Genomic DNA, 24,514 nt, shown 5'->3' on the forward strand with positions numbered 1-24,514 from the left:
TTGGTGTGCAGTGACAGTGGCACTCAGGGCACATAGCAGCCCCTGCTGCTCCCGGCTCTCTCCCGGCACCTCCCCCAGCACCTGCCCGGCCTCACCTTCAGATGCACCAGGAGCCTGGATGTATTTTTCCTCAGGTTTATTTTTAAAAGACGGCTCATTTTACACTCTGGGCAGTCTTCAAATATAAATAACCTGTGCCACATGTCTCCATATTACGAAGGAATAAATTACAGTTCTGATTCCCCCTCCCATGTTTCCCTTTGATGTTAGTGCTGTGGGTACATATATATGTGCACTTCGCAAGTAACAATCCACCCAGAGCTGGTTTGCTGTATGGAGAACACTGGGCGGGACGTCCCTTTGTGATGCTGAACCAGGTGGTGAAAACCCCATTTAATTCATTTTTCACTTTGAAAAAAATAAATGTGTTGAAAGACCCGCTGTCAAGGTAGCAAGTCTCACCATAAACACATGGACATACAGTGCCATCCATCGCTTGGGAACTCACAGCTCCCCACATCTCACAGGGACACACACTGCCCCCCATCCCATGGGAACACGCGCTGCCCCCACCCCATAGGGACCCACACTGCCTCCAAACCCACAGGAACACCGAGTGCCCTCCATCCCACGGGAACACGCTCTGTCCCCTGCCCACAGGGGGCACACAGTGGCACCGATCCCGTGGAGCACACAGTGTCCCCAGCCCACAGAACATGCACTGCCTCGAGCCCAGAGCGGCACCCAGTGTCCCCAGAAGGGTACCCAGTGTCCCCAGAGGAATATGCAGTGTCCCCAGAGTGGTACCCAGTGTCCCCAGAGTGGCACCCAGTGTCCCCAGAGTGGTACCCAGTGTCCCCAGAGGGGTGCCCAGTGTCCCCAGAGGGGCACACCATGTCCCCAGAGGGGTGCCCAGTGTCCCCAGAGGGGCACACCATGTCCCCAGAGGGGTGCCCAGTGTCCCCAGAGAGGCACACCATGTCCCCAGAGGGGTGCCCAGTGTCCCCAGAGAGGCACACCATGTCCCCCCGCCCCGCGGTGCCGCCCAGGCCCGGGCGCGCTCCCGGCGCCGCTGCCGCGGCCTCACCTGCGGCGGGGCGGGGCCAACGGGAGGGGCGGGGCCGCGCGCTCTCCCTGGCCCCGCCCCGCCCGCCCCGCGCGCGCCGCCGCCGCCGCCGCCGTGTCCCCGCGCCTCCAAGATGCCCGGGCAGCGGCAGGGAGGCTCCCGCGGGCCGCCGGTACGTACCGGCGGCACCGGGGCGGGCGGGCGCACCGGGGCGGGCCGGGGGGGCTCCCGCGGGCCGCCGGTAGCTACCGGCATCGGGGCGGGAGGCGGCACCGAGTCGGGGAGGGGATGCCGCGACCCGCTGGTAGGTACCGGCGCGGGAGGAAGCACCGAACCCGGCCGTCGGGGCCCCGGCGCGGCCCTTCCCGCGGGTTTGCAGCAAGTGCCGGGGCGGGGGACTGCCGCCCCTCCCGGGAGCCGTTGCCGGCTCCCCCCGCTCCCTTATCGCCTCTCCCCGTTGCCGAGTGCGTCTGCCGGCCGGCTCCGTCACCTTCCGCCGCTTAGCGGGGAGACCCGGCTGGCCTGTCCCCGCTCGGGGCTCCCCGCGGCCTTCCCGTTCCGCCGATTCGCCGAGGGCCGTCCTGCTGGGGAGCGGCGGTGCGTTACCGGCGGGGCTACGAACCGGCCGGCTCCCGGCTCCCCGCCCGCGGCTTTCGGGATCCCGCGCACACCGCGTCGCGCCCCCGCCGTTCCGCCTCAGCCCGGGTCTCACGGCGGGGACTGGCGCGTCCCCTCTCGCTGCCCAGCCCCGCGGCAGCTCCCAGCGATTTGTGGTGCCGGGTCGTCGCCGCCGCCGCAGAGCCGGTGCGGGGCCGGTGCTGCCCTGATCCTGCTGGGCCCCCCACACCCCTTCTCCCAGCGGGGCTGGAATCTGGTGAACTCCGGGGCCACGGAAGTTAATCGGTAGCGGGCTCCGTGACCGGTGCTTCGGAAGCCGCAGAGGAGAGACACGGCCGCGTGCGGGAGGTGTGCCGGCGCTGCCCCCCGGGCACCGGGGGTCGGGAGACGTGTCCGGGGTGCTGCCCGAGCTTTGGGGTGTCACTGCTGGGCGGGCAGCGGAGTGCGTTTGCTTGCGCCGAGGACCTGTGCAACTGCTGGAAAACGTGCCCGAGTGTCACCTCGTTCTCGCGCTTTATTTTCCTGTTTTGCCTCACAAACATGCCAGCCGCAGTTTATTGCCCCTGTGTGCGCAGCTGGCGAGGGCTGGAGCACAGCTGGCGAGGGCTGGAGTGCGGTGAAGGGCCGTTCTGTTCTGCCCAGCGGTCTGCGGAGTTTCCGGCGAGGGCAGATGGCTCCGCTTGCTCCGTCATTCCCTCAAGTCCGGACACGCCGGCGTTAATGGCTCCTGCCCTTCCTGGCTGCCGCCCAGGTCTCCCCAGCCAGCCCGGAGGTTTCGGCTCGGCTTTTGTTGTCGGAAGGCGGCTTCGAGGAGACCGGCTCTGCCGGAGGAGCTGCCGCAGCCGGGCGGGAGCTGGCAGCGGTGCCTGGCGGAGCACAGGCGCTGTTGGCTCCCGGGTGGCAGGGGGGCATCATCGGGCAGTGTCTGGCGAACCTGGGAGGTGCCACCGACCTGTCGGCCTGCCAGGGGGGCGCTGAGTGTGGGCTCGAGCCGCTCCCAGAGCTTTCTGCAGCGCCCTTCCCTCCTGCACCCCGGCGGCAGCGGGCAGTGCCCCTCGGGCTGTGCTGGAGGGGCTGTGCAGAGCTGCCTCCGCTCCCCCGGCTGGCATGGGCTCCGTGCTGAGGTGGTCTGTGCTGCATTTCACCGTCAAAGAGCAGACTCGAGGCTTGGCTGGTGCCCCTGACCGAGGGGTAGTAAAACTGGCCACAGTACAGAGGGAGGGAAGGAGGGAGGCTGGCCCAGGCAGCAGTGCTGGAATACCCTCGCACCGAGAGGCTGCTCCCTGAGGGTGCTCCTGGGAAGAGACAGTAAGTGCAATAGCAATACAAGGAGGAAGGATGAATCGATGCCAACGACAGCAGCAGCTGTCTGGGTTTAGGCAGGTGGCTGTAGAGCCCTGATGTGCTGGCTGCTGCGATCCTAGCTGGGTCTGCGCCCTGTGCAGCCTCCCATGGCGGCTGGGAGGCCGTGCCTGTGCACAGCCCACGTCCTGCCTGGCTTGGAAGTGCTGCTTTGCAAAAGAGATGGAGCTGCAGTGGGTGATAAATGCCTGCCTTGCAAAGCATGCACCGGGTGAGCTGTGCTGGCCCCCAAGGTCCAGGCACGGCTCAGGGCTGTGTGTCAGTGTGTGTGCCAGTTTGTGAGCAGAGTGGGATTGGCCCTGGGACCATGTGAGATGGATAAATGACTTAGTTTTAAAGCCAGGATTATGTTGTCTCCTGCTCCATCCCCTCCATGGATGGATAGGTGTTTCCAAACCCACGCTGCGACTCCCCTGGGCTTTCTGTGGGCTTCTGAACTGTCACCTGGGGCTTCTGTACTGGGGAGGGGCGCCTTAAGCCTTTCAGCTCCTGGGTCAGGCCCTGGCTTTAGGGGGTTGGTGCATCCCAAAGGCTGGTCACTGGAGAGACCAGGGCTGTTCCATCAGAGATGCTGGAACCAGAACTGTCTCTGCAGGCTGCACAGCTGGTTCATTAAAGGAAGCTGATGAGCAGTGTGATTATTTTGTTCCTCTGTAAGGATTTGCCGCTGCCAATCGCAAACCCACCTTAGCCTGCTGGGAACCCCTCTGAGCCTGGTGCTCCCCACATTGGGGTGAGGGGGTCTGTGGCTGCTCCCCTGAGCTCCCTTCTGGATGGGGACAAAGCCTTGGGGAGGCTGGAGCCTGTGTTGCTGCCTTCCCTTGTTTTTGGTGTTGTTTGCCTGGAAAGTGAGTGTGTGTTGCAGCCTAATGAGGCAGCCCTGGCAGCCCCTCTGAGCAGCGAGCACCCTCGTGGGGATGCTGCTGACCAGTCTCGGGCTGCTGCCTCCAACGCCACCACTCGCTGCTGTGGAGCCTGGCTCCCAGAAATGCCAGGGCAGGGAGGTCACCAGCAGGAGAATGCTGTGTCTGTGTGGCTCTGAAAGGCGCCTTGTGCTGTGCGAGGGCGGGGGGCTGCAGTGGCGTGCAGGGAACATCGCACCCCTGGCATCCTGGGCGCCTGCGTGTGCTCCTACACAGTGCTGGAAACACTGGGTTGGACCTTGTGCCAGCGGCCCTGGACGTGCCTCTCATCCTTGGTGCAGGGAGGGGCACGGTGCTGAGCCCGGAGCTTGTGGCTGTGTCATCCTTTGGAGAATGCAGGACAGAGCAAGGCGTGCTGCAGCCCTGGCCCTTGGGGTGCCACTGGTGGGGCCCTGCCAATGCTGGCAGGATGTGGGGGCTTCATCTTCTGCCCTTTGCTGTCTTTGTCCCAGCCCCTGGCGCAGGGAGCATGGCCAGTGGCAGAGCTGCCCTTTCTGTGCCTCTGGATGCACTGCACTTCCTCAGGAAACAGCCACTGTGCTCGCTGGCAGTCCAGCCCTCTGCCTTGCTCTGGCCCCCTGCCCTGTGACCAGGATGGGGACAGCCTTGCTCTTGTTTTCTGGGGCTGCCAGCTCACTGCCATGGGGAAGGCGGCCCCCAGCCCCCAGTAATGCCTTTTAACACAGCAAGGACAGGAGTGGGTTGCTGGCCCCCAGGCCTGCTCCAGTGACAAAAACCTGGGATGCTGGTGAGGGGGTCAGGCTGGACCACTTTTTATCTTCTTTTCTTGCAGTCTCAGTTCTGTCATGCCAGTCAGCCTCCGTGCAGCTCACTGATCCCCTTGTCACTGTGGGCTTGCCTTCCTCCCCCAGCAAACAAACCTGGAGTGCCCTGGGTGCCAGGAGGGCAGGGGATGTTTCTCTGCTGGGGCGTTCCCTGTGTTTCAGCGCCGCTGTCATCCCTGTCATGGAATCATAGAGTAGGCTAAGTTGGAAGGGACCCATCAGGATCAGTAAGTCCAATTCCTGGCCCTGCACAGACACCCCAAGAATCTCATCATCTGCCTGAAAGTGCTGTCCAAGTGCTTTATGAGCTCTGACAGCCTTGGGGTCATCACAGCTTCCCTGGGTGGGGGGAGACTGTCCCAGTTTCCAGTCACCTGCTGGGTGAAAAAACATTTCCTGATGTCCAGCCTAAATATCATGTCCCTGTCCCCCTTTCCCTCCCCCTGAATGATGTCCCTTTCTCCTATGCCTGTTTGCTCACAGGGGTGTGGGCTGTCCCAAATGCTCCCAGTGCTGCACCAGTGACTGCTCCCAGAGCCCAGCACTGGGGAGGGGACACTGCCCCACTGCAGTGCCTCAGGCCCCCATTGCCCAGCTGTGTGGGAAGGCCTGATGTGTTCTGTGTCTGCTCCCACCTCAGCCAGCGCTGCCTTGCCAAGGTCCAGGAGCATTTTGGACTGTGCTGAATCCGGGGAGTCCCTTAAAGTGGAAAAGGCTTGTGGTGATTCTGATGGAAACTGTTTGTTATTGAAGGGGAGGCTGCCTGGGAGGTGCCAGTGAGGGGCTGCTGCTGCTGCAGGAGCCCAGCGCTGCCGCCAGGTCTTCCCGACTGGGTGGTGGCATCTGATTTGCTTCCTTTTGGGCATTTCCCGTGAGATTTCCGCCCTTGGACAGGAAAAGGGTGGAGGTGGGATCTGGCTGGAATGGAATCTCAGCCAGAGCAGCCTGTGAATGAATGGGGATGCTGCTGCCACTGTGTGGGTTAAACAAGTTACGAGTTTTTTACTCTCAGTAGTGTGAAGGGAAATGGGGGAGAGGGAGAGGAGGGGAAAGTTGTGGGAGTTTTTTGTTTGTTTGGAGGAGTTGGAGATTTTATTTTTTCTGGGATTTTTTTACAGATGTTGCAGTTGGATGCTACAAGCTCTCAGGTTTCAAAACTGTGTTTTATAGATCTCACTATCCGGTGACTGCTAGAGAAGGAAAACCCACACCCACAGGCTTGTGAAAAGCCAATGTGAGAAATAAGTGGAAACTTGCTGCATCACTGAGAGTCTGAGGGCAGATCCAAGGGACTCGTGCTGCATCCATGCAGGAACACACACAGCTGGTCTGTGTGCCAGCTGTGTCAGGGATCCCCCAGCTTCACACACTTTCCATGGGATTCCAAATGAAAGGGCTCCTTGCCTTTGCAGAATGTCATTATTGTGTTTATAACTGAGATTTGTGTCTCAGAGAGAAATGAATTGCTCAGTCTATTTCTCGCTTTGCAGATGCAGGAAAGCGACTACTACACAAACCCAATCTTGAATTGGTTGACTGAAGGGGGAAAATTGCATTCAGGCAGGAGGCAGAGGCCTGGCTGGAGTGGGGTTCTGTGGGGGCACAGGGGAGGTGACAATGTGCCAGCTGTCACAGGTGGAGCCTGCAGCATCCTCTGACACCACAGCAGCAATACTGAGGAATAAATTAGCTTCCTTTTTCAAAGAGACACAGAGCAGCTTAAATGCATTTTGTGGATGATCCTCAGAGAACCCCACAAACCTGGTTGTGTAACAGGACTGAATGCAGCGAGGCAGGGAAGGGTGGTCTCAAGGACGGTCAGTAACCCAGAGCAGGGTGGGCTGGGGCAGTAGCACTGGCCTTTGAGCTCAGGGGTGGGGCTGTGAGCAGCTGCTCTCCTTCACTGCCCCCTGGGCCTCCTCAGGGGAGCAATGGGCGGGGGTTTTGAACTGCATGGTGACCTGGCTCACCATTTCCCTAAGGAGGCTGGGGTTTGGACTGGGTGCTGTGCTGGCTCAGGCTGCCCCCAGCACTGTCGTGATGCTGCTGTGCTGGCTCTGCTGGCTGTGGTGCTGCTCAGTGCTCTAGCACCTGCATGAGGCAGACCACAGGCCTGCCACACTGAATATATATCTATACACATAACACTATCAATTTTTTAAGGTGGAATTTTTTAAAACTCTTTTGCTCCTGTCAGTACTTTCCCAAGCCTCTGGCCACCATTGTGGTCAGTCCTAGAGTGACCCTGCAGAGTGCTGTGCTCCCTCCAGCGCTGCAGGAATTTGTGTCCACTTGTCATTCCTCAGCAGGTGTGTGCTTTGCCTGTCTGTGGAGCCGCAGTCGTTTCCCATGGGGAATCAGGAGTGTCAGGTGCTCTTGGAGGCACCTTGGTGGGTCAAACTCCCCAGGGCGGCTCTGGAATCGTCTGTGATCATGACAGATGCAAAATTTGGAGCGTTTTGGGCTCCTTTCAGATCATTAAAGAACTTATCAGTGTGTGAGAGCAGGTATTGTCTGTGCCCTGCCTCTTGTCGCCAGCCAGAAGCCTCTGCCTCTCTCAGGGAGCCCACAGGGAGGGAGCAGGGATGGCAGGAGGAAATTACCTTTGCAGTTACCTGCTTCATGTCCTGAATTGCAGCTGAGCGGAGCTGAAAGGGATGGCAGGCAGATCCAGAGCTCCTGCATGCTGCCAAAATTACCCTGGCTGCCCCTCAGAGCAGGGAAGAGAGCTTTGGAGGGATGCAGTGTGGTGGAGGCAAGCTGGCTGGGGACAGGGGTGATGGAGGCACCAGCATGGTCCAAGTTCTCCACCCAGCTGGGTGGGGATGGTGGACTTGTTTAGTGTGCTCCGGGATGCAGCCTGTGCTGGATTTGGGCTGTTCCTGGTCCATTGCCACAGGCTGAGCCATGGGGTGATGGGGTGAGCTGCGTGGTTCTCCCCTCGCTCTGGGAGCTCCGTGCCTGCCTTCAGCAGTTAGTCCCCGTGCTGGCATGAGCCGTGGAATCCATGTCCTGCAGGGGCACGGCTGTGCTGGTGCCCTTGGCTCAGGAAGCCGCTCCTGGGTGGCTGGGGGAGTGAGCCTGGGGCTGGTCCCAGAGGATGCAGTGGTATTGCTGGTGGAGCATCCTTTGGTGTGCTTCATAACGTGTGAATGGCAGCACTGTGGGTGTCGGTGACATTCAGAGCAGACCATGGGACATGGGGACAGCCAGTGGCTCTGCCATACCTGTCCGTTCTGTGTGCTGGAGCCTCCTCCTCCTCTCTAGAGATCCAGCCCCTTGACCGGGGATATTGCAGCGGGAAGCTGAGCCAAGGGGAATTGGTGCTTTTTTGTTTATAAATCTATTTTATTTTGAGATGATGGGCAAAAGTGCTCCTGTGCAGCAGTGGAGAGGCCTCCCCAAAGAGATGCTAATGGCTTTGAGTCACCTCAGGGCGTGGGAGCATTTTGTCTTGAAAGGCTTTAAATGACCTGTGTAATGCGCTGGAAAAGTGTCCAGGGAGCGCTGGGTCGCTCTGTCATTCCGCAGCACCAGGAGGGGGACTGGGAAATGTGGTTGGTCTCTGGAGCGCTCCTAAGGGACTGGGGTAGGAAAAAGGATTAAAAGTTGCTGTAGATTGAAAACAAGCCCTAGTTGGGCCTTGGGTGTGATGGAGAGGAAGTGACTATGAGGAGCAGATCTGGCTGGCTGCGGAGGGAGCCGTGGGGGCCGTGGGTCCCTTCCCGCAGCGATGGGAGCTCGCTGTCCCTGCGCTTTGGGCAGCGCTGGCACGGCTGGCTGTGCCCTGCTGGGAGCTCCATCTCCAGACCTCCTGTGCTGGGACCCTCCGGGCATGGCCTCGCTTGAGCCGGGCTGGCTCTGAGAGAAACATGTCTGCGAGACCTGTGCTCGTGTGCCTGGGATGGTGAAGCCCCTTTGGAAAGAGGCAGCTTTCCTCCTTTTAAATCATTAATCTCTTTTAGGTGGCCCGGGAGCCCAGTTATGCCAGTCTGAGTGCCTCTTCCTGAGCATTGCAGGGTGGGAGGGGGGTGCAGAGGGAAGAAGGAGGGTGGAAGTCCAAAATATCTGCTACCTGCTTTGTTTCTGCCCTGGGCATTAGCGCTAATTATCCCCCTATTGTGTCCAGTTCCTGCAGGAAGTGTTGTTTATCCTTTCAGCCTCCCAGGAATGCAGCCCGAGGAGCTGTGCGGATATATTTAACCTTGCGCAGAGCAGCACAATGGCCCCTGGACTGCCGGGTCCCGCAGTGTCTCTGGGAAGTGCAGCCGATCTCGCTGTGGGCCGGGGAGGCTGGAGGGGTCGGGACAGCGGCCAGGCCCCGGGCTGGCTGCACAGCCTCCGTGCGGTGGGGCCGGGAGCTGCCAGGGGGTCGGAGCTGCTGCTTTTGCGGCTGCACCGAGCAGCAAAATGGGACTGAGCCGGTGGCATGGGCAGCGTGTGTCCCACGGGCTGGGCTGGCATGGTGCCGGGGTTACGGGTGCTCCTCGGAGCTCCATCAGCACGCTCGGCAGCCCCGGGCCAGCAGGGACGTGACACAGCCTTGGTTCAGGCAGCAGCTCCCATCCCCTCTGGAGCCCTTCTGGCTCCCCTGGCCCCATTCAGTTTTCTCCCTTCCCAGCAGGAGTCAGGTGGTGCAGAGGGGCAATGCCCAGAGCAGGTTGGGGGTACCATGGTGGGATGCCCCTCTTGGGCTCTGTGCCTTTGCTGGGCTGAGACTGTGCTGCGCAGGGGGAGCCCCCGTTCTTTGATTGAGGATCTGTTGTTATTCTACCCCCCAGAAAACATCCCTGCAGCAGAGCTTTGCCTTTTGCACAGCACGAGGGGTCCTGGGGAGCGCTGGTGCGGGGCCAGCTCCTTGCTGGGGTGCACTGGCCCCTCACTGTGGTCACGCTCATGTGACAGCAGCACTGCTGCCTTCCCAGGTCTGGGTCTGGTTTCCTGGCTGTTTCCCGTGGTGGGCTTTGCCATGAGCTCAGCCCTGCCTTCACTGTGGTCATGTCTCTGCCCCTCTTTGAACTCCCCTCCTCTGTGGGTGAGTTGTGCCGGTGTCCTGCGCTGGGTGTCCTCTAGGAAGCACTGGAGTGGGGGTAAACCTGGTGTGCCCCGTGGGGTGCAGACCCTGAAGGATGCTGGTCCCCTAGTACAGCACTGGAGCTGTGAGCACAGGAGCTGGCTGCTGCTGCTCCAGCCTCTGGGGAGACCAAGGGCTTTGCCTTGCAGTGCCCTCCTCCTCAGCAAGGCAGACCTCTATGCCGAGCTGTGTGATCTCTGCAGCGTCCATCTGGGGGATAAGAGCCGTGACTTGCTCTGGAGCCCAGAGATTATTCCAGAGCACCATATGCCCTCCCTCATCCTTGCTGGGCCGGGGGCTGGTGGCTGTGGTAGGAACGAGGCTGGGCTGGAGCTGCATTGCAGGCGGTGGCTGAGGAAGAGGGGAAGGATGCAGAGGCACAGGGTGCGCCTAGAGAAAGGCTCAGATCAAAGGCTGCTGCCATGTGTGCTCTGGCAGGAGCCAGCTGGGAGCGGGGCTGTTTTCAGGAGCTGCTGGGTCTGCTCGCCTGCTGCACAGCATCAGCTGCAGAGGTTGGCAGAACAGGGTGGCAGGAGAGCACAGAGCTGCAGGAGAGGTGAGGGAGGGGAGGGGTGGTGAGACCTGGAACGGTGGGTTCTGTGGCAGGAGCGGAGGGACAATTTGCGGGGGGTAGGGGGGTGTGGTGGCAGGGCTGCCAGGGCTGTGTGAATGCTGGACGTGCCACTTTGGTGGCATGCCTGCTCACCAGCTGCTTTTCCCAAGGGCCAGGCTGGAAGGGGGTCACTCCCTTCTGCAATGGCCTGGTGGGTCTGCTCCTGCCAAAGCCTTGTGCCTGCAGCTGTCCCTGTCAGTGCCACGGCCCCCTCCCAGCCCTCAGACCCCCTGTGACCCCCTGGCTTCAGCCCCTGAGCTGTGGGGCAGCTGCTGGCAGAGAGGCAGGGACTGTGGGTTTCATTGCAGGGGGGATGGACGGACGGACGGACAGACAGACATATGCAGCATGTGGGAAAGAGGGTTGCCGTGGTCTGTGACCTGCCAGAGCCTGAGACTGGCTGCTGCAGCCCCAGGTCTCACGGATTAGGGAGGCAGGTGCTGGGGACCTCGGGGAGCTGCTGTCTTCCCCAGGAGCTGGAAGCAGCTGTGCTGTGCTCCAGGGCTCTGCCACAGTGGGGGGACTGGAGAGGTGTCCTGAGCCTTTTGTGTCCTGTCAGCCCCCAGGCCACTGATGGAGATGGCAGGGGAAGGTTCCTGCATGGTGTCAGGGGGAATTGCCCCATAATGTCCCGGAGAGCAGTGTGTGCCATGGCTGCCTGGGGTGTCTTCAGACCCCTCCAGCTGATGGGGAATCCACGTGGCATGATTCCTGCTGTATGGCTGCAGGAGCCAGGGAGCAAACTGCAGGCAATGCCTTCCTGATCCACCCTGCAGCTCAAGGGCTCCAAAATGCTGCATCCCCTGGGAGCCCCATGTGGACCCAAGCTGTGCTGGGGTCCTGTGGGAGCACTCCAGGAGCTGTCACCTTCCCGGGCGCTATTTGTAGAAAAGAGGCAAAATTTTCCCTTGTGCCAGAATATCACTAGAGATGAAAAAAGGATCTTTTCTTCGTGCTTGCCTCTCTGACATCATGGAGGTGAATGAGGCAGAGACCTTGTAGGCTTTAGCTGGAGCATCCTTGTCCCGTGCAGAATGCCCAAGACAGCCCTTCCCCACCTTGGAGCCTGACAGGAGACATTCAGGAGTAAAGGGATTTTGTGATGGAGCAAAATGGTCTCATCCCATCAGTGAAGGCAGTGATGAGGGTGAAATTCCCAGAGGGAATAAGGTGCAGTGCAAATGGAGGAGTTAAAGAGCACAAATGGCCAGTGCCTGCTGGGCTCTGGTGGCTCTTCTGGAGTGTTCAAGAATGAAGCAACTGAACTGCCAGCACACAGGGGTCTCTCATTGAAGTGAACTGCTGCATGGGAACCAAGCCTCCTGGCTCTGTCCTTCATTTAAGAGATGCACAGAGAGCAGTGGAAATTATGTGGAGCAACCTTGCTTTAGCACTAAGCAAATTGGCTTGGAAAATAATTAAAGCTGGTTATGGAAATGCTGGTTCAATTTGATGGATTAGGGGCAGCAACACAGGCTTTTATAGGGGGAATTCAGTTTAACTGCAGCAGGTGATGTTCTTTTTCTAGTATGGCAGTGAAGGGCAGCTGGGAGACAGATCATTGGGATTTTCAGAAAGCCTCAGACAAATCTGGAGTTCTTACAGTGGGAGTGTTCTGTTTGATGTTTTCAGGTGTTCTGGGAGGGAGGAGTAGAGGCGATGATGTGGCCAAGGGGTGCTCTGTGCTGGCTGCAGCTTTGAGCTTCAAATTTGGTGTTACATATGCACAGCTGATGGAAATAAAGCACAGAAGGAATGCGTAACGGTGGATGTGAATTGGCTGGAGGAGCCTGGAGGCCTCCCCTCTCGCTGGGGTGCCTTCCTTGGGTCAGAAGCTGTTGCTGATGATGCAGCTGGGGCTGTGTTCCTCCTAGGACCCTGTTTCTCCTGGACAGGCCCATCCCAAGGGCAGATCCAGGCCGGTTGGTTGGGAAGGCTGAGCTGGCAGGAGCGCAGGGTCATTGGCAGAGCTGGGGAAATGGAGGGGGGACCTCTTCCCCCTTCCCCTTGGGCTGCAGGACGGGTCCCTGGAATGAGATACACGAGATGTGGCTGCTGCACGGGCTGTTCTGTCCTCCCCTCAACACTGATCCGGGTTTGAACTCGTTTTCCCAAGGACAACAAAAAGGATGGAGACAACTGCTGCCCAGATTTTGTATCCTGCTGTCACTGTGCCAATTAAGGAAAGGGTTGCCATATTTTATTACTTTTTTCGTTAGTGCACGGGTGGAGCAGCATAGCTCTTCTAAAGCCTCATTCTTGGAAGGAGCTGAGCAATCTCGGCTGGAGCTTTTTTGAGGGGGAGGGGAAGTTAAAAAAAAAAAGAGGGATAAAAAGGGGAAGGGGAAATAAATAATCATATTTGGTGCAGAAAATACCAACCTGCAGAATTAACATTTGTCTGAACACATCTGGCTATCCTGGTGTGGGACTCTGAAGGCTGGCCAAATTCTGCCCTGGGTTGATGCTGGGGAAGACCAGAGGGAATTTTATGTGGACTTGGAAAACATGGGTAAAAATGGGGCCTGGATGCTGCTCGAGAGGAAAGCATGAATTTTGGATTGGATGCCTGTGGCCTCAGGTGATGTACACCAGGATGTCTCCCTCCCAGGTATGGATGGGGTGATGTGGGCAGCATCCCTCCTTCCATGTCTCTCCTTCCTTCTTCCCTTGGTGCCAAACCTCTGCATCTCTCCTGGCAAACCCGTGAGCTTGAGGCAGTGATGAAGAGCTTTGATATTGTGAAAATAATTATCTGGGAGAAGAGGTGGGGGAACCCTTGTATCCAGGATCCCTTGGTGTAACTGGCCAAGGGTGACCCATGCACCCTCACCACGCTCCTGCTGCCCCAGGCTGGCACACAGAGTTTGGAGACCACCTGGGCTGGAAGTAAAAGCGACGGTCACTGTGTCCCAGAGGACGTGGCACTGGCTCTGCACTGGCCCTGCATCATCCTCAGCTCTGCCCCCCTGGGTTTGCTGCCCTTCCCCATCTTTTCTGTTAGTCATTGATTTCCCACCCCCTCCCCCTTTTCCCTCAGTTTTGGGCAAAGCTCAGATCAACACAGAAAAATGTTTGGTTGGATGTCACATGCTCTTAACCTGCTGCTGCTGCACATTGTCATTGCAGGCCAGCATGGACAGGGCCACTGACTCTTGGGCACAAAGGACACAGGGCTGTCTATAAACAGTGGTAGTATTTTACAACTTTTATATTTAGGGAGTTAATGACTCTAAAGAAAACACATTTTAATCTAATCAACTATTCCATGAGCTGTGTCAGTCCTGGACATCAAAGAGAACATCAAAGTGAGAGGCATGAAAGGCTCTGCTGGCAGCATGGCTGCTTTGCCAGGTGTAGCATCTTGGAGCAGGGCTGCCCTTCCTCCTCGGAGGGGGCTCCTCCAGCAGGGCTCCTGCAGCTCCAGGCAGGCTCCTGTCCCTGCTGCCCCACTGCCTGTGAGCAGGCTCCTGTCCCTGCTGCCCCACTGCCTGTGAGCAGGCTCCTGTGCCTCCTCCACTCCTCTGAGAGGGCTCCAGTTTCTGTCCCAGCCTGAGGCTCCTCTTGGGTCCGTCACAGGTCATGTCCCAGCAAGGAAAACAAGATTAATGTACAAGTGTCCCTCAGTAACAAAATCAAAGGCTGTTTAAACTTCCTGCATTGTTTTCCCTTGGATAGCAATGGAGCTGCATGTGAAGCCTGAAGTTGGATATGGGAGTGTGAGATGCTGCTCTGTGGGACATCTGGCTCTGGCAAGGTGTTGGGGAGCCTCTCACACCAATCCTGACTTTTAAATTTTTTTCCCAGTCTTAGGCTATGAAACAAATCCTGTTCTTGTCCTTTCTTCTTTTTCATCTTTGTGTTTGCTGACCAGGGAGAACCCATGAGTGATGGGAGGCAGGAGGGGCTGTGCTCCCAGCTGGGCTGGCACAGGGACTCTTGGTGCCAGGGTGGCACAGGCACTCTTGCCCCGGGGCTCTTGGTGCCAGGCTGCAGCTCTGGCACAGGGAGAGGCCGGTGTGGGAGGTGCCCAGAGCACTGGGGGTGTATGGGGACCCCTCATCCCCAGGCCTGCAGCACGGGGGGCCCCCTGGATCCAGGGCAGCCCAAGTAGGCAGCAGGCTCAGGGCCAGCAGCAGTTTCCTTCCCGCTGCTTTCCCATGGCTGCAGCAGCTCCCAGGCTTCAGAAACCTCTGTGGGCTGTGCAGAGGAAGCTGCTGGGAGCCCTCGTGCTCCTCTGCTTGTTTGGATCCAGCAGCTTCTCCACTGTCACTCTTGGGGAAAAGAAAAATAGCTTTAAATGTGTGTAATGTGTGTGCAAGGCTGCATTTGGCCAGCAAGAGCTGCTTCAGCATGAACGTATGAAAATATCCAAGGGATTTATTTTATAAGCCCCTTGAGCTGGTGCAGGGAAGAGCTCAGGGTTTCCTCCAGGCACTTGCACATCCTATTTCAGACAATGGGGAAGAGATGGTGCAGTGGGGTGGGGGTGATGGAACGGATATGTTCAGTGGGATGGGGATGGGCATGGCCCAGTGTGGCACCTGTGCAGTTTGCCATTTGCAGGTGCTAGCAGCAGCCTGGGGCTTCCAGCAGCCAGACCCTCTCCTGCTGCTGGGTTATCCCCCTATGCTTTGGTTACAGCCCTTTTTCACAGAATCCCAGGCTGGTTTGGGTTGGAAGGACCCTAAAGCTCATCCAATTCCAATCTCTTGCCATGGGCAGGGGCACCTTCCACTATGTTGGGTTGCTTCAAGCGCCCTCCAACTTGGCCTAGAACACTTCCAGGGACCTAGGGACAGCCACAGCTTCTCTGGGCAACCTGTGCCAGGGCCTCCTCACCCTCACAGGTAAGGGTTTTTCATCTTTTCCCCAAGCAGCGCCTGTGCACCACACCAGGGTGTTCCAGGGGTGAAAACAAGGCTAGGTTGGAAGCAACCGTATTGCTTCCCACAGGGTCAGTTCCTGCAGCAGTGCCAGGGTGAGGGGTCCCTGTGGCTGTGACTGAACAGGGCTCTCCTTGCATCCACACTGAGGGAGGGACACCACAGTGGGCATCACTCGGAGCCTGCCTTGCTGTGGCTGAGGAAACCAGGAGGTACCACTTGTGCACGGGGTGGTGGGTGAGAGAGGAGAGGCAGGATCCGGTTCCATGTCACTGCCTGACTGTTTGGGAACATGCTGGGATGCTGGCAGAGGCTGGGTAGCACTTGGGATGCAGCTCCTGGTGCTCTGCACACGAGAGTTGGGAGCAGCAGGTTGAGTTGCCTGCTGGGAGCTGTTTTCCAGCCTCGTGCAATGGAAGGAAGCTAAAAATACAGCTTGTTTGCCTCCAGCTGGAGTTGATTTAGGTATCCCTGGCTGTTGTGGAGTGCAGCAGAGGACAGCCAGTAGTGGAACTTTGCCAAGTATAATTTCACTGCTATGCCCTCCCCACCCTGCTCCAAAAAGCAATGGCCAGGAAAAGCAGGGAGCAGGATGGGATGTTGAGAGCTCCCAACCTGCTCTGCTCAGAGTTTCCACGACATGATTTGCCTTTTCTCCTTCACGAGAAGCAGGCCTGGAGCTGCTGGAGGGGATGTTAAGAGGTTTTTCTGTGCCATTCAGAGCAGCGTGGAATGCCAGCACGGCCACGCCCTGGTCTTGGCAGCACACACCAACACAAACATGAAATCATGTGGTTTCTCCTGGTTTTGTCTCCAGCCTTGTGGTCCAGGTCCTGCCCTGGCTGGGCTGGAAGGTGTGAGAGGAGCTGCTTCTCCTCCTCTCCCATCCCCTCCATGCAGCTCCTGTCCCACTGCGACTCCAGGCTCTGCTCCATGTGGGATGAGACAGCTCCAGCCTGTGTTTGCAGGGGCCTGGCAGGGCTGGAGTTGACAGCATCAGAATGCAAAGGGTGTCAAGGTGTTGCATGGGTGATGTGTCCAACCCCCCAGGCACCTGCTGCTGGAGGAGTGGAGCAGCCCAGGAGTGCAGCTACAGTCTCACATTTCTGCTCTCCTTCCTTGCAGGTTCCTGACCACCTTCCCCGGTTTTTGATGCTGAATCAGGATTGTGTTAACTAAAGATGGAAACACTGGAGTCAGAATTGACCTGCCCAATCTGTCTGGAGTTATTTGAGGACCCCCTCCTGCTGCCCTGTGCCCACAGCCTGTGCTTCAGCTGTGCCCACCGCATTCTGGTGTCCAGCTGCTCCTCCAGCGAGTCCATCGAGCCCATCACCGCCTTCCAGTGCCCCACCTGCCGCTATGTCATCTCCCTCAACCACCGGGGCCTGGAGGGCCTCAAGAGGAATGTGACCCTGCAGAACATCATCGACCGCTTCCAGAAGGCGTCCCTGAGCGGCCCCAACTCCCCCAGCGAGAGCCGCCGCGAGAGGACCTACCGCAACAGCCCTACCATGTCCGTGGCCGGCGAGAGGATCGCCTGCCAGTTCTGCGAGCAGGATCCGCCCCGCGACGCCGTCAAGACCTGCATCACCTGCGAGGTGTCCTACTGCGACCGCTGCCTGCGCGCCACCCACCCCAACAAGAAGCCCTTCACCAGCCACCGGCTGGTGGAGCCTGTGCCCGACGCGCACTTCCGCGGACTGACGTGCCTGGAGCACGAGAACGAGAAGGTGAACATGTACTGTGTCGCTGATGACCAGCTCATCTGTGCCTTATGCAAACTGGTGGGCCGCCACCGGGACCACCAAGTGGCGTCGCTCAGCGATCGCTTCGAGAAGCTGAAGGTAAGGATGCAGGGTTCCTCCAGAGCGCTCTGAAGCTGTCTCTGAGTGGGAGCGGCGGTTGCAGTGAACGTGATGTGAACCTGCATGGATGATATTTGACCTGTATGAAGTTTGAATTCCCTCTCCATCCCCGTGCATTCTGAATAAGCCTGCAAAACACTTTTCATTCCTTTTTTTTTAAATGAAAAAAAAAAATTACATCAAGTCCCATCTGAGGTCATGCTGGTGAGGTGTGACTGTGGCAGCAGTCATGTTCCCATTAGAACCCTGCTCATGTCTTTCTCAGCTGTGCTACCTCTGGCCTTTCTCCCTTCATGTTCCAGGCTCATTCTGCCCCAAAAGTGCTTTTCTGGGATTTTTGACCTGTTCATGTTCGGAACAAAACCACTCTCTCCACTCTCGTGTATTTTGAGGGCAGAAGGAATACTTCAATGCTCCAGCAAAAACACAGAACACTTGGGGTTTTTTTTGTGCAGACCAGATTATTTTTTCCTCCTTGTTTTTAAACAAACTGGTGCCTGGAAAGAAATCTTCCTAGATGTCCAGTTTCTTGGGCTGGTTTCCCACCTCCCCATCTCCAAACTCTCCTGAACTTGCTGCAAGGTGCCCAGTGCTGTGACTAAACAGCCCTGATGGCATGAGGAATGGGATGGGATGTCCTGGGTGTTTCTTCTTCCTGTTCCAGCCACCAGGTTTGGCTTTGGGCTGGTGCCAGATGGGGCCTGGGGAGGCTTGCTTTGCCTGCCTGTCTCCCATCTCATCATCCTCACCTAAGCTTCCCTGGTGTGCAGAGCTGCGCCAGCAGCCGTGTCCATAGTCCAGGACATTCTTTTTCCATGAGGAAACGTCTCAATTAGCAAATTGGAAACCTTCAAAAGCAGTGACCATGTATGTTTGCATGCAATAAAACCTGGGCAGAGAAATTAAAACCCTGGAATATTCCTTCCTGATCCAGTCTGTGCCAGCCAGGCAAATCCTTTTGAGGAAGCCTAACAGGTTGCCAGAACACTTTTCCCTTTTAAATAAGTCTTAAGTGATTCTGGCCATGGATGGAAGCTCTCTTCTGCTGAAAGCATTCTTCCTGTGCTGTTCATCCTGCCCAGCTCCTCAGTCTCTGCAGGGCTGGAGCTGCTGGAGGAGCAGGGCTGAGGGTGGCCACAGCTGCCTGGAGAGGACCTCAATGTGTGTCCTTCTTCTGGTTCATCCTCCAGCACATCCCTGCCTCTGGCTGTGCCTTGGTGGGGCTGGTTTTGGGTGACTCCTGTCCTGATACTCTTCCTCCACTGCAGAAAGTGCTCAGGATTGATGCCAGGCTTCACCAACAGAGCCACTATTTGTTTTGGCATCTTGTGCCATCTCTTACATGGCCTCAGTCCAAGCTCTGACCACTGTGTGCTCCTTGGCAGCAATGAAAATCCTTGCAAGTACCTGAGATACTTGAAATCCTTAAATGTGTGCTGACAGGATGCTGCTGCCCGGGAACCTGTGGCCAGTGGAGCAGCTGCTGCCTCGCTGGCTGTGCCCCTGTCCCTGTCCACGGGGGCTCTGCCCCTCTGTCCCCTCCTCAGGACGGCGCTGCTGAGCTGAGGGCTGCTCCCAGAGCTCTGCAGTGTTCTCAGGCAGCCAGCAGTGAGCAGATGCACTTAATCCCTGGCTTTGATCCCGCATCCTGAGTGAGCTGGGAACGCCTTTCAAGTTAGATTTTTTTGATGAAAAATTGGGTTTTTGAAGTGAGTAACTTCCTGTTGTCAGAAGGGCTGTGTTTTCCACAGTTATCTTTGGTGGGGAATTTTTTTTGTCTCTTTAGAAGAGCTGAGTGCCTGAAACTGGACTAGTATGCGTAAATGAGAAACCTTCTCCCAGTGCTCCCCTTTCTTCCAAGCTGGTTTTACATCTAAAGTCTCCAGCACATGCCAGCAGCCTGACTTCCCTGTGGATGCTCTGCAATGATCCATCCATACTGTGTTATACACCTCCAGATGTTTTAGGAACCATCATTAATCCCTTTAATGCATGTGATGGGTTTATTTTGTGCATCTTCAACTCCATTTGTTAATGTTGTAAATTACAATTCCAGCCAGTGTGAGCAGTTTTCTGGATTTAAGCAGGGGCCATGGGGATCCCAGGCAGGATGGGGCAGAGGATGGAGTGCTGAATCATGTCCAGGAGCTTTCTGAAGCTGGGGTGCCAGGGATGGATGCGGTGGCATTTTCTTTCCCTGGCAAGGTTCATGCCAAGGGTTATCAGCTGCAGATGCCATTCCACGGTTCTCTGATTGCCCAGTGCAGGCAGCACCAGCACTGCTGCTGTGTGAGCATGGCTGGGAGCCTCCAGCAGGATGCTGCTGCTGGTTTTCCCTCTCTGTGGGTGTGGGATGGCTCGAGATGCTGAGCACTGGCTGGAAGTCGGCATTAAAGACGAAATTAAAGCTGTGTGTAGATTAAGAGCAAAACTAATGGCCTGACCTAGATACAGCGGGTGCCCAGGACAGCAGTGCATTATCTGCCGAGTGAAATCTCAGCCAATTATAAATTCAGATTGCTAGAAATTTGTAATTGGCATCCTCTCTGCAGTGCCTGCCTGGGTCCTGCCCGTGCTGCTGCCACGCTGAGGCTGGGGCAGGGCTGCACTGGGGGATACAGCAAGAGCAGCTCTGTGTGCAGAGCTCCAGCTGGCTCCCCCATCCACGATTCCTGGTGGAAGGAGTATTTGAAGAAAGGATTTTGCCTTAATTACTGGCCACTGTCGGTGGCTTTACCATGAGCTCTGCTCCCTTTGAAGAGCCAGAGAAGGGCCAGCTCTGAGGAGGCTTTTCCTTTGCTGGTGCTGTGTCTTCTGTAGATTGACAGGCTGGAAATATGAAAAAGAAAGAGAAGTGTGGTGTTTTGTAACACATCTGCTCTCTGCTGGAGAAAGAGCCATGAGCCAGGTGGAAAACCCATCCTGTGTTACCTGTCAGAGCAGCACTGCCTCCCGTGGGGCTGTGGGAGTGAGACCAGGATTAACAAAGCCTCCCTGTCCTGACAAATTGTGCAGAGAGCTGGTAGTCATTCCAAGGCTTTTAGGAGAGTGGTAGGGTAGAAAATTGAGGAAAACCCTCCATCACGCTTCCCCATGGGACTTGTTCACCTGGGAGCTGCGAGTGTGTTCCCACTAGTTCCAGGTGAGTCACAGATTGCTGCTTGATTTATAATTTACTGCACTGCCATGGTGCTCAGAGGAATTTTGGTGTGTATATCTCTATTTCTTCACACCAAGAAGAGTCAGCTGAGGACAAGGGCTGCAGTTGTGACTGCTGAGACTCCCACAGAACAGATGGGGGCAGTTCCCAGCAGGAACAGAGTTCTGGTGGTGTCGGAGCTGTTGGCACCTGAGCCCTGAACCAGGGATGCTTTGGCTGCTTTGTTTCCAGACGGGGAGAGAAGGGGATGCAGCCCCAGCCAAAGCTCACTTCAGGTCAGTGCTGCTGGAGGCTGGAGCCCCCACTGCTGTGGGGACCTGAGGAGGGAACCCGTGTCCCCTCAGGTGCCACAGCCGCAGCTGTGCAGCCCCCGCTCAGCCATCAGCTTCCCACCAGCTCTGGGTGTTTTCAGTGTTATCTCAGAGCCACTCTGTTATCCAGTGACCTCCCTGAGCAGGGGCACTGTGCACACGCCAGGGTCCCACCACAGCGTTCTCGTCTCCATCGCTGCCCTCAGTGGCGAGCAGCAAGTGCTCAGCTGACACTGAGCACCCAGATCATCCTCATCCCTGCTCAAATATTGATTGTTTGGAGGTCACGGGGGCCAGGAACCAGCGCTGAGGGCTGGGATCTTTGATAATTTGCTTTGCTTCCCAGAAATCTTCTTTTTAGGGAGAGTTTTCCTCTTCTACCTTATTAATAACCAAGCTATTATGGATATTGAGTTAGCAGAGCTGCAAACTGCTTTGATTAGATTAATCTCTCACTTTTTCCAAACCTACATTCACATCCAAGATGATTTCAATGTTGCTATCTCAAGAGCAGTTTGAGCTGGAAAATGAAAGCATAAAACTGTGTGAAAATCCCTTGCTGACTCTATGTTTGGGATGGGGCTGGAGGATTCATCTCTAGCCTTTGTATCCTGGGAGATGGCAGCCCAGAACTGGAGTCCAAGCTCTCTGGAGGGAGAAAGATGGTTTGTAGATGAGGTTCTTTTTAAATAACAGGTGTTACTTTCTTTGATCAAAGCCCTTGTGTTTCTGCAGCAGGGTGTGGTTGCCTGTCTGCTTTTCCCTTCTGCAGGTTGTTGAGCTGTTCAGAAAGGCCTCTCTTTCAGGTGACCCTCTTGCACAGAGGGGCTGTGCAGGTTGTGAGTCTCCATCCTTCCCCTCCAGTGGCTGTATTTCTGGAAAGCTTACAGCTGCTGCATTTTATATTTTATTTGGGTTTTTTCCCTCTTTCTGCTCCGGGCACTTCAGCCATGTCAGTGACAAGCCCTGCCTGAAGGCAGACTGTGCTGGGGCCAGGGGGTCACAAGCTGCTTGTGTTGGAAGGTGCCACCCTGGGAACGCCTGATTTGGGGGAAACAAAGTCTATTTTTGCTTTTAAAAAAGGCATGGCCAGCAGTTTTGGACAGTGTAGCCCTACTTGAAGGCTGGGCAGCAGTGCTGGCCGGGGAGTAGCACTGGGCTGCATGGTTGGGTCAGTGGGCTGTGTGCCCTTGCCCCTCCTGGGCTGTGCCCGGGGCTGTGTGCCCTTGCCCCTCCTGTGCCCGGGGCTGTGTGCCCGGGGCTGTGTGCCCTTGCCCCTCCTGTGCCCGGGGCTGTGTGCCCTTGCCCCTCCTGTGCTCTGTGCACCGTGGCTGCTGCGAGGCCACCAGCGCTCCTTGCCCTGCAGCACCTCCCTGGGAGACGGAGGAGCAGCCATGCTGTCCCTCTCCCCACAGCTGGCAGCCCTCCATTCCCCAAACAACCAGCAGCTTTGCTGAGGGATTGATATTCCTGCCCTGAGTATCTCTTGTTTAATATTCAGGATATATTGCATTTGGGCACAATGAATATTCAAGAGTGGGAATGAGCAGAGCTCAGCTGATGCTGCTGGCTGAGCGCTGGGGATGATGCTGGCTCTTCTCAGGCTCTGTTTGGTGATTCCTGACATGTGTGTCCCTGAAAAATGGGTCCCAGCAACATTCAGTGGCTTTGAGTAATTTGGAAAGTCGGCTACGTGCAGTTGAGTGTCAGATGAATTTCTCAGAAGGCTCAAAACCTTGCTCTCTGATACTGAATATTGCTATTATTATCACATTAGCCTGTGAAACACCTGACAGGTGTAATTAAGTGATTTTACCTTGACAGCTGATGTGTTGTTTTTTTTAAAAAAAACCAGCTTGGAATATCCAGTTGAAGTAGTATGATGTGCCTTTTTGTAGAAATCAATATGCAGTAGCAGCACATCTGCTGATAAATCCTCCTGTGTCAGGAGTGGAGATGGATCTCAGGGACCTTGAGAAGGAGGAGGTGGGGTTACCTTATGAGCTGTAGGCTGGTTCTTCCGAGTGTCCCAGCTCCTGCTTTGTGCTTTCAGCATCTCCAGGGAAACCATCCTCTTGCTGGAAAGTGCTTGTTGGCTACTGTGGAGCTGGGCACGTCCCCCAGAGCTGACAGATTCTGCTCCCCATGGGAGCTGTGACCTTTCATTGGACCTCAAAGGTCTTTTCCACCCCAAAGGATTCTGTGAGCAGCAGCAGATCAGCCCACCTGGGTTTGATCTCTGTCAACAAACAGGTAGGTCTGTGATGAGGAAAGCAGAGAGGTGTGTCCCCAAAATTTTCTGAGCTGGCTTCCAGATGAACAAGTTCCTGCACCTCTGGTACTGCTCCTGAGCTCCTGGCTGGGTGGTCGTAGGAGGGGGCAGGTCTGGAGCAGCTGGGGAGCCCTGTTCTGGCAGGGTGTTGTGCCCCTGCCGTGCTGTGTGATGTGCAATGGGAGCTTGTAAAGTCTGTACGTGTGAGGTGGAGCTTTATGGCAGGAGGTGGAGGCTGTGCAGCCAGGCTGGGTGGCAGCACTGCAGTGGCACCGTGTGAGCTCCTGCTGGCTTGTTCCTCTGAGGAGGCTCTCAGTGCCCCTGAGCTGCCTGTGCCCTGTGCTGGGCTCTGGCCATGCCCAGCAGGATTGGGGCTGTTTTGGGGGTTCACAGTGTCTGTGGGAGCCAGGCCCTTTGGGGCATAGATCAACGTCCTTGGCCCTGATGCAGAGTCTCAGGTATGAGGAGCAGGGATATTTCCAATTATCTTAGTCTCTATGGCACGGATTAGGCATCTCCTGGTCTTGCTGCTTGCCTTCGCTTCATTTGGCTGGCTTGGGAGAGTATTTTGCTGTGATGGGAACACGTCCAGCAGTGTTCTGGGGAGGGATATCAAACACCACCACCGGTGTGAGCTCCCCTTGGCTCTGCCCCCGTCAGCTCTGTGCATGTGGGGCTTCATCAAATGTGCTCCAGGATGAGCAGCCGAGGGCAGGACGGGCTCCTGCCCCATGGCCAGAGGTGCAGGCAGCCAGGGAATTGGGTGGGATGTCCCAGCAGGAAACACCTTTTCCTCCTGAGAAAGCAGGATGGAGATTTATCCAACAGCTATCCTGTGCACCCTGCCATCTCCTCTGAACATAGCCCTTTTCGAGCCCATTCTGAGCACTCCAGCTTTTCCAAGCATTCACATCTGCTTGTAAAAGGCTGGGATTTGGGCATTTTAGTGTTCAAAATCATCACGATATGCAGCCAAATACTTGTGAGCCAGCTGAACCCCTTTGTGCTCTTGTGCACATCTCTGGTTTATGGGATAAGCTCAGCAAATAATGTGCAATAAGGTGTGTGTCATGCAGGATGTGCCAAAATGATAAATCCAGATTCCTCCCTTGTTTCTCCAAAGGGCTTTTGGGAACCAGACATCCGGTATCCAAAAGAAAACACGCACGGGTTGTCTTTCAGCATGAGTTCCTTGGGTTTGTTTGTTTATTTTTGTGATGATGGTTATTGGAAACTAAAGGTCGAGAGACAAGAGAGCCTGATGGATGTGCTCACTGCAGCTTTGTGTCCTGGCTAGAGTCGGATGCTTGTGGTAGTGATCCATAAAAATCCAGCCTATAATGGAAAACATGAAAAAAACAAGTCCATTCTTTGGCCTGCCAAGGAAGGAGCCGTGTCCTGCCTGAAGCTCTCCCTGTACTATGGAGAAGGAGAGGTTTCCAAGTGGTTCAGGGGTAATGGAGCTGCAGCATGATGCCTGACAAAACCCATACCTCTTTCTGAAGTGTGTTTGTAAAGTTTCATCTCAAAATAACTCACCCTGAGTATTTCCATACTTCTCAAAATGGTGTTTTTC

General features: G+C 56.4%; 1 protein-coding gene across 1 annotated transcript in view; it reads left to right on the plus strand.

The window, feature by feature from the left end:
* Positions 1-1,187: 1,187 nt before the first annotated feature.
* MID2 (midline 2) overlaps positions 1,188-24,514 on the plus strand; it is a 63,737-nt gene continuing 40,410 nt past the window's right edge. The window contains exons 1-2 of the mRNA XM_058813864.1: positions 1,188-1,238; positions 16,453-17,174. Coding sequence (XP_058669847.1) covers positions 16,509-17,174 — 666 coding nt within the window. The 5' untranslated portion in view covers positions 1,188-1,238; positions 16,453-16,508. The remainder of the gene's footprint in view (positions 1,239-16,452; positions 17,175-24,514) is intronic.

The sequence above is a fragment of the Ammospiza caudacuta genome, chromosome 14 (assembly GCF_027887145.1).
Source record: "Ammospiza caudacuta isolate bAmmCau1 chromosome 14, bAmmCau1.pri, whole genome shotgun sequence".
NCBI classification, from domain to species: domain Eukaryota; kingdom Metazoa; phylum Chordata; class Aves; order Passeriformes; family Passerellidae; genus Ammospiza; species Ammospiza caudacuta.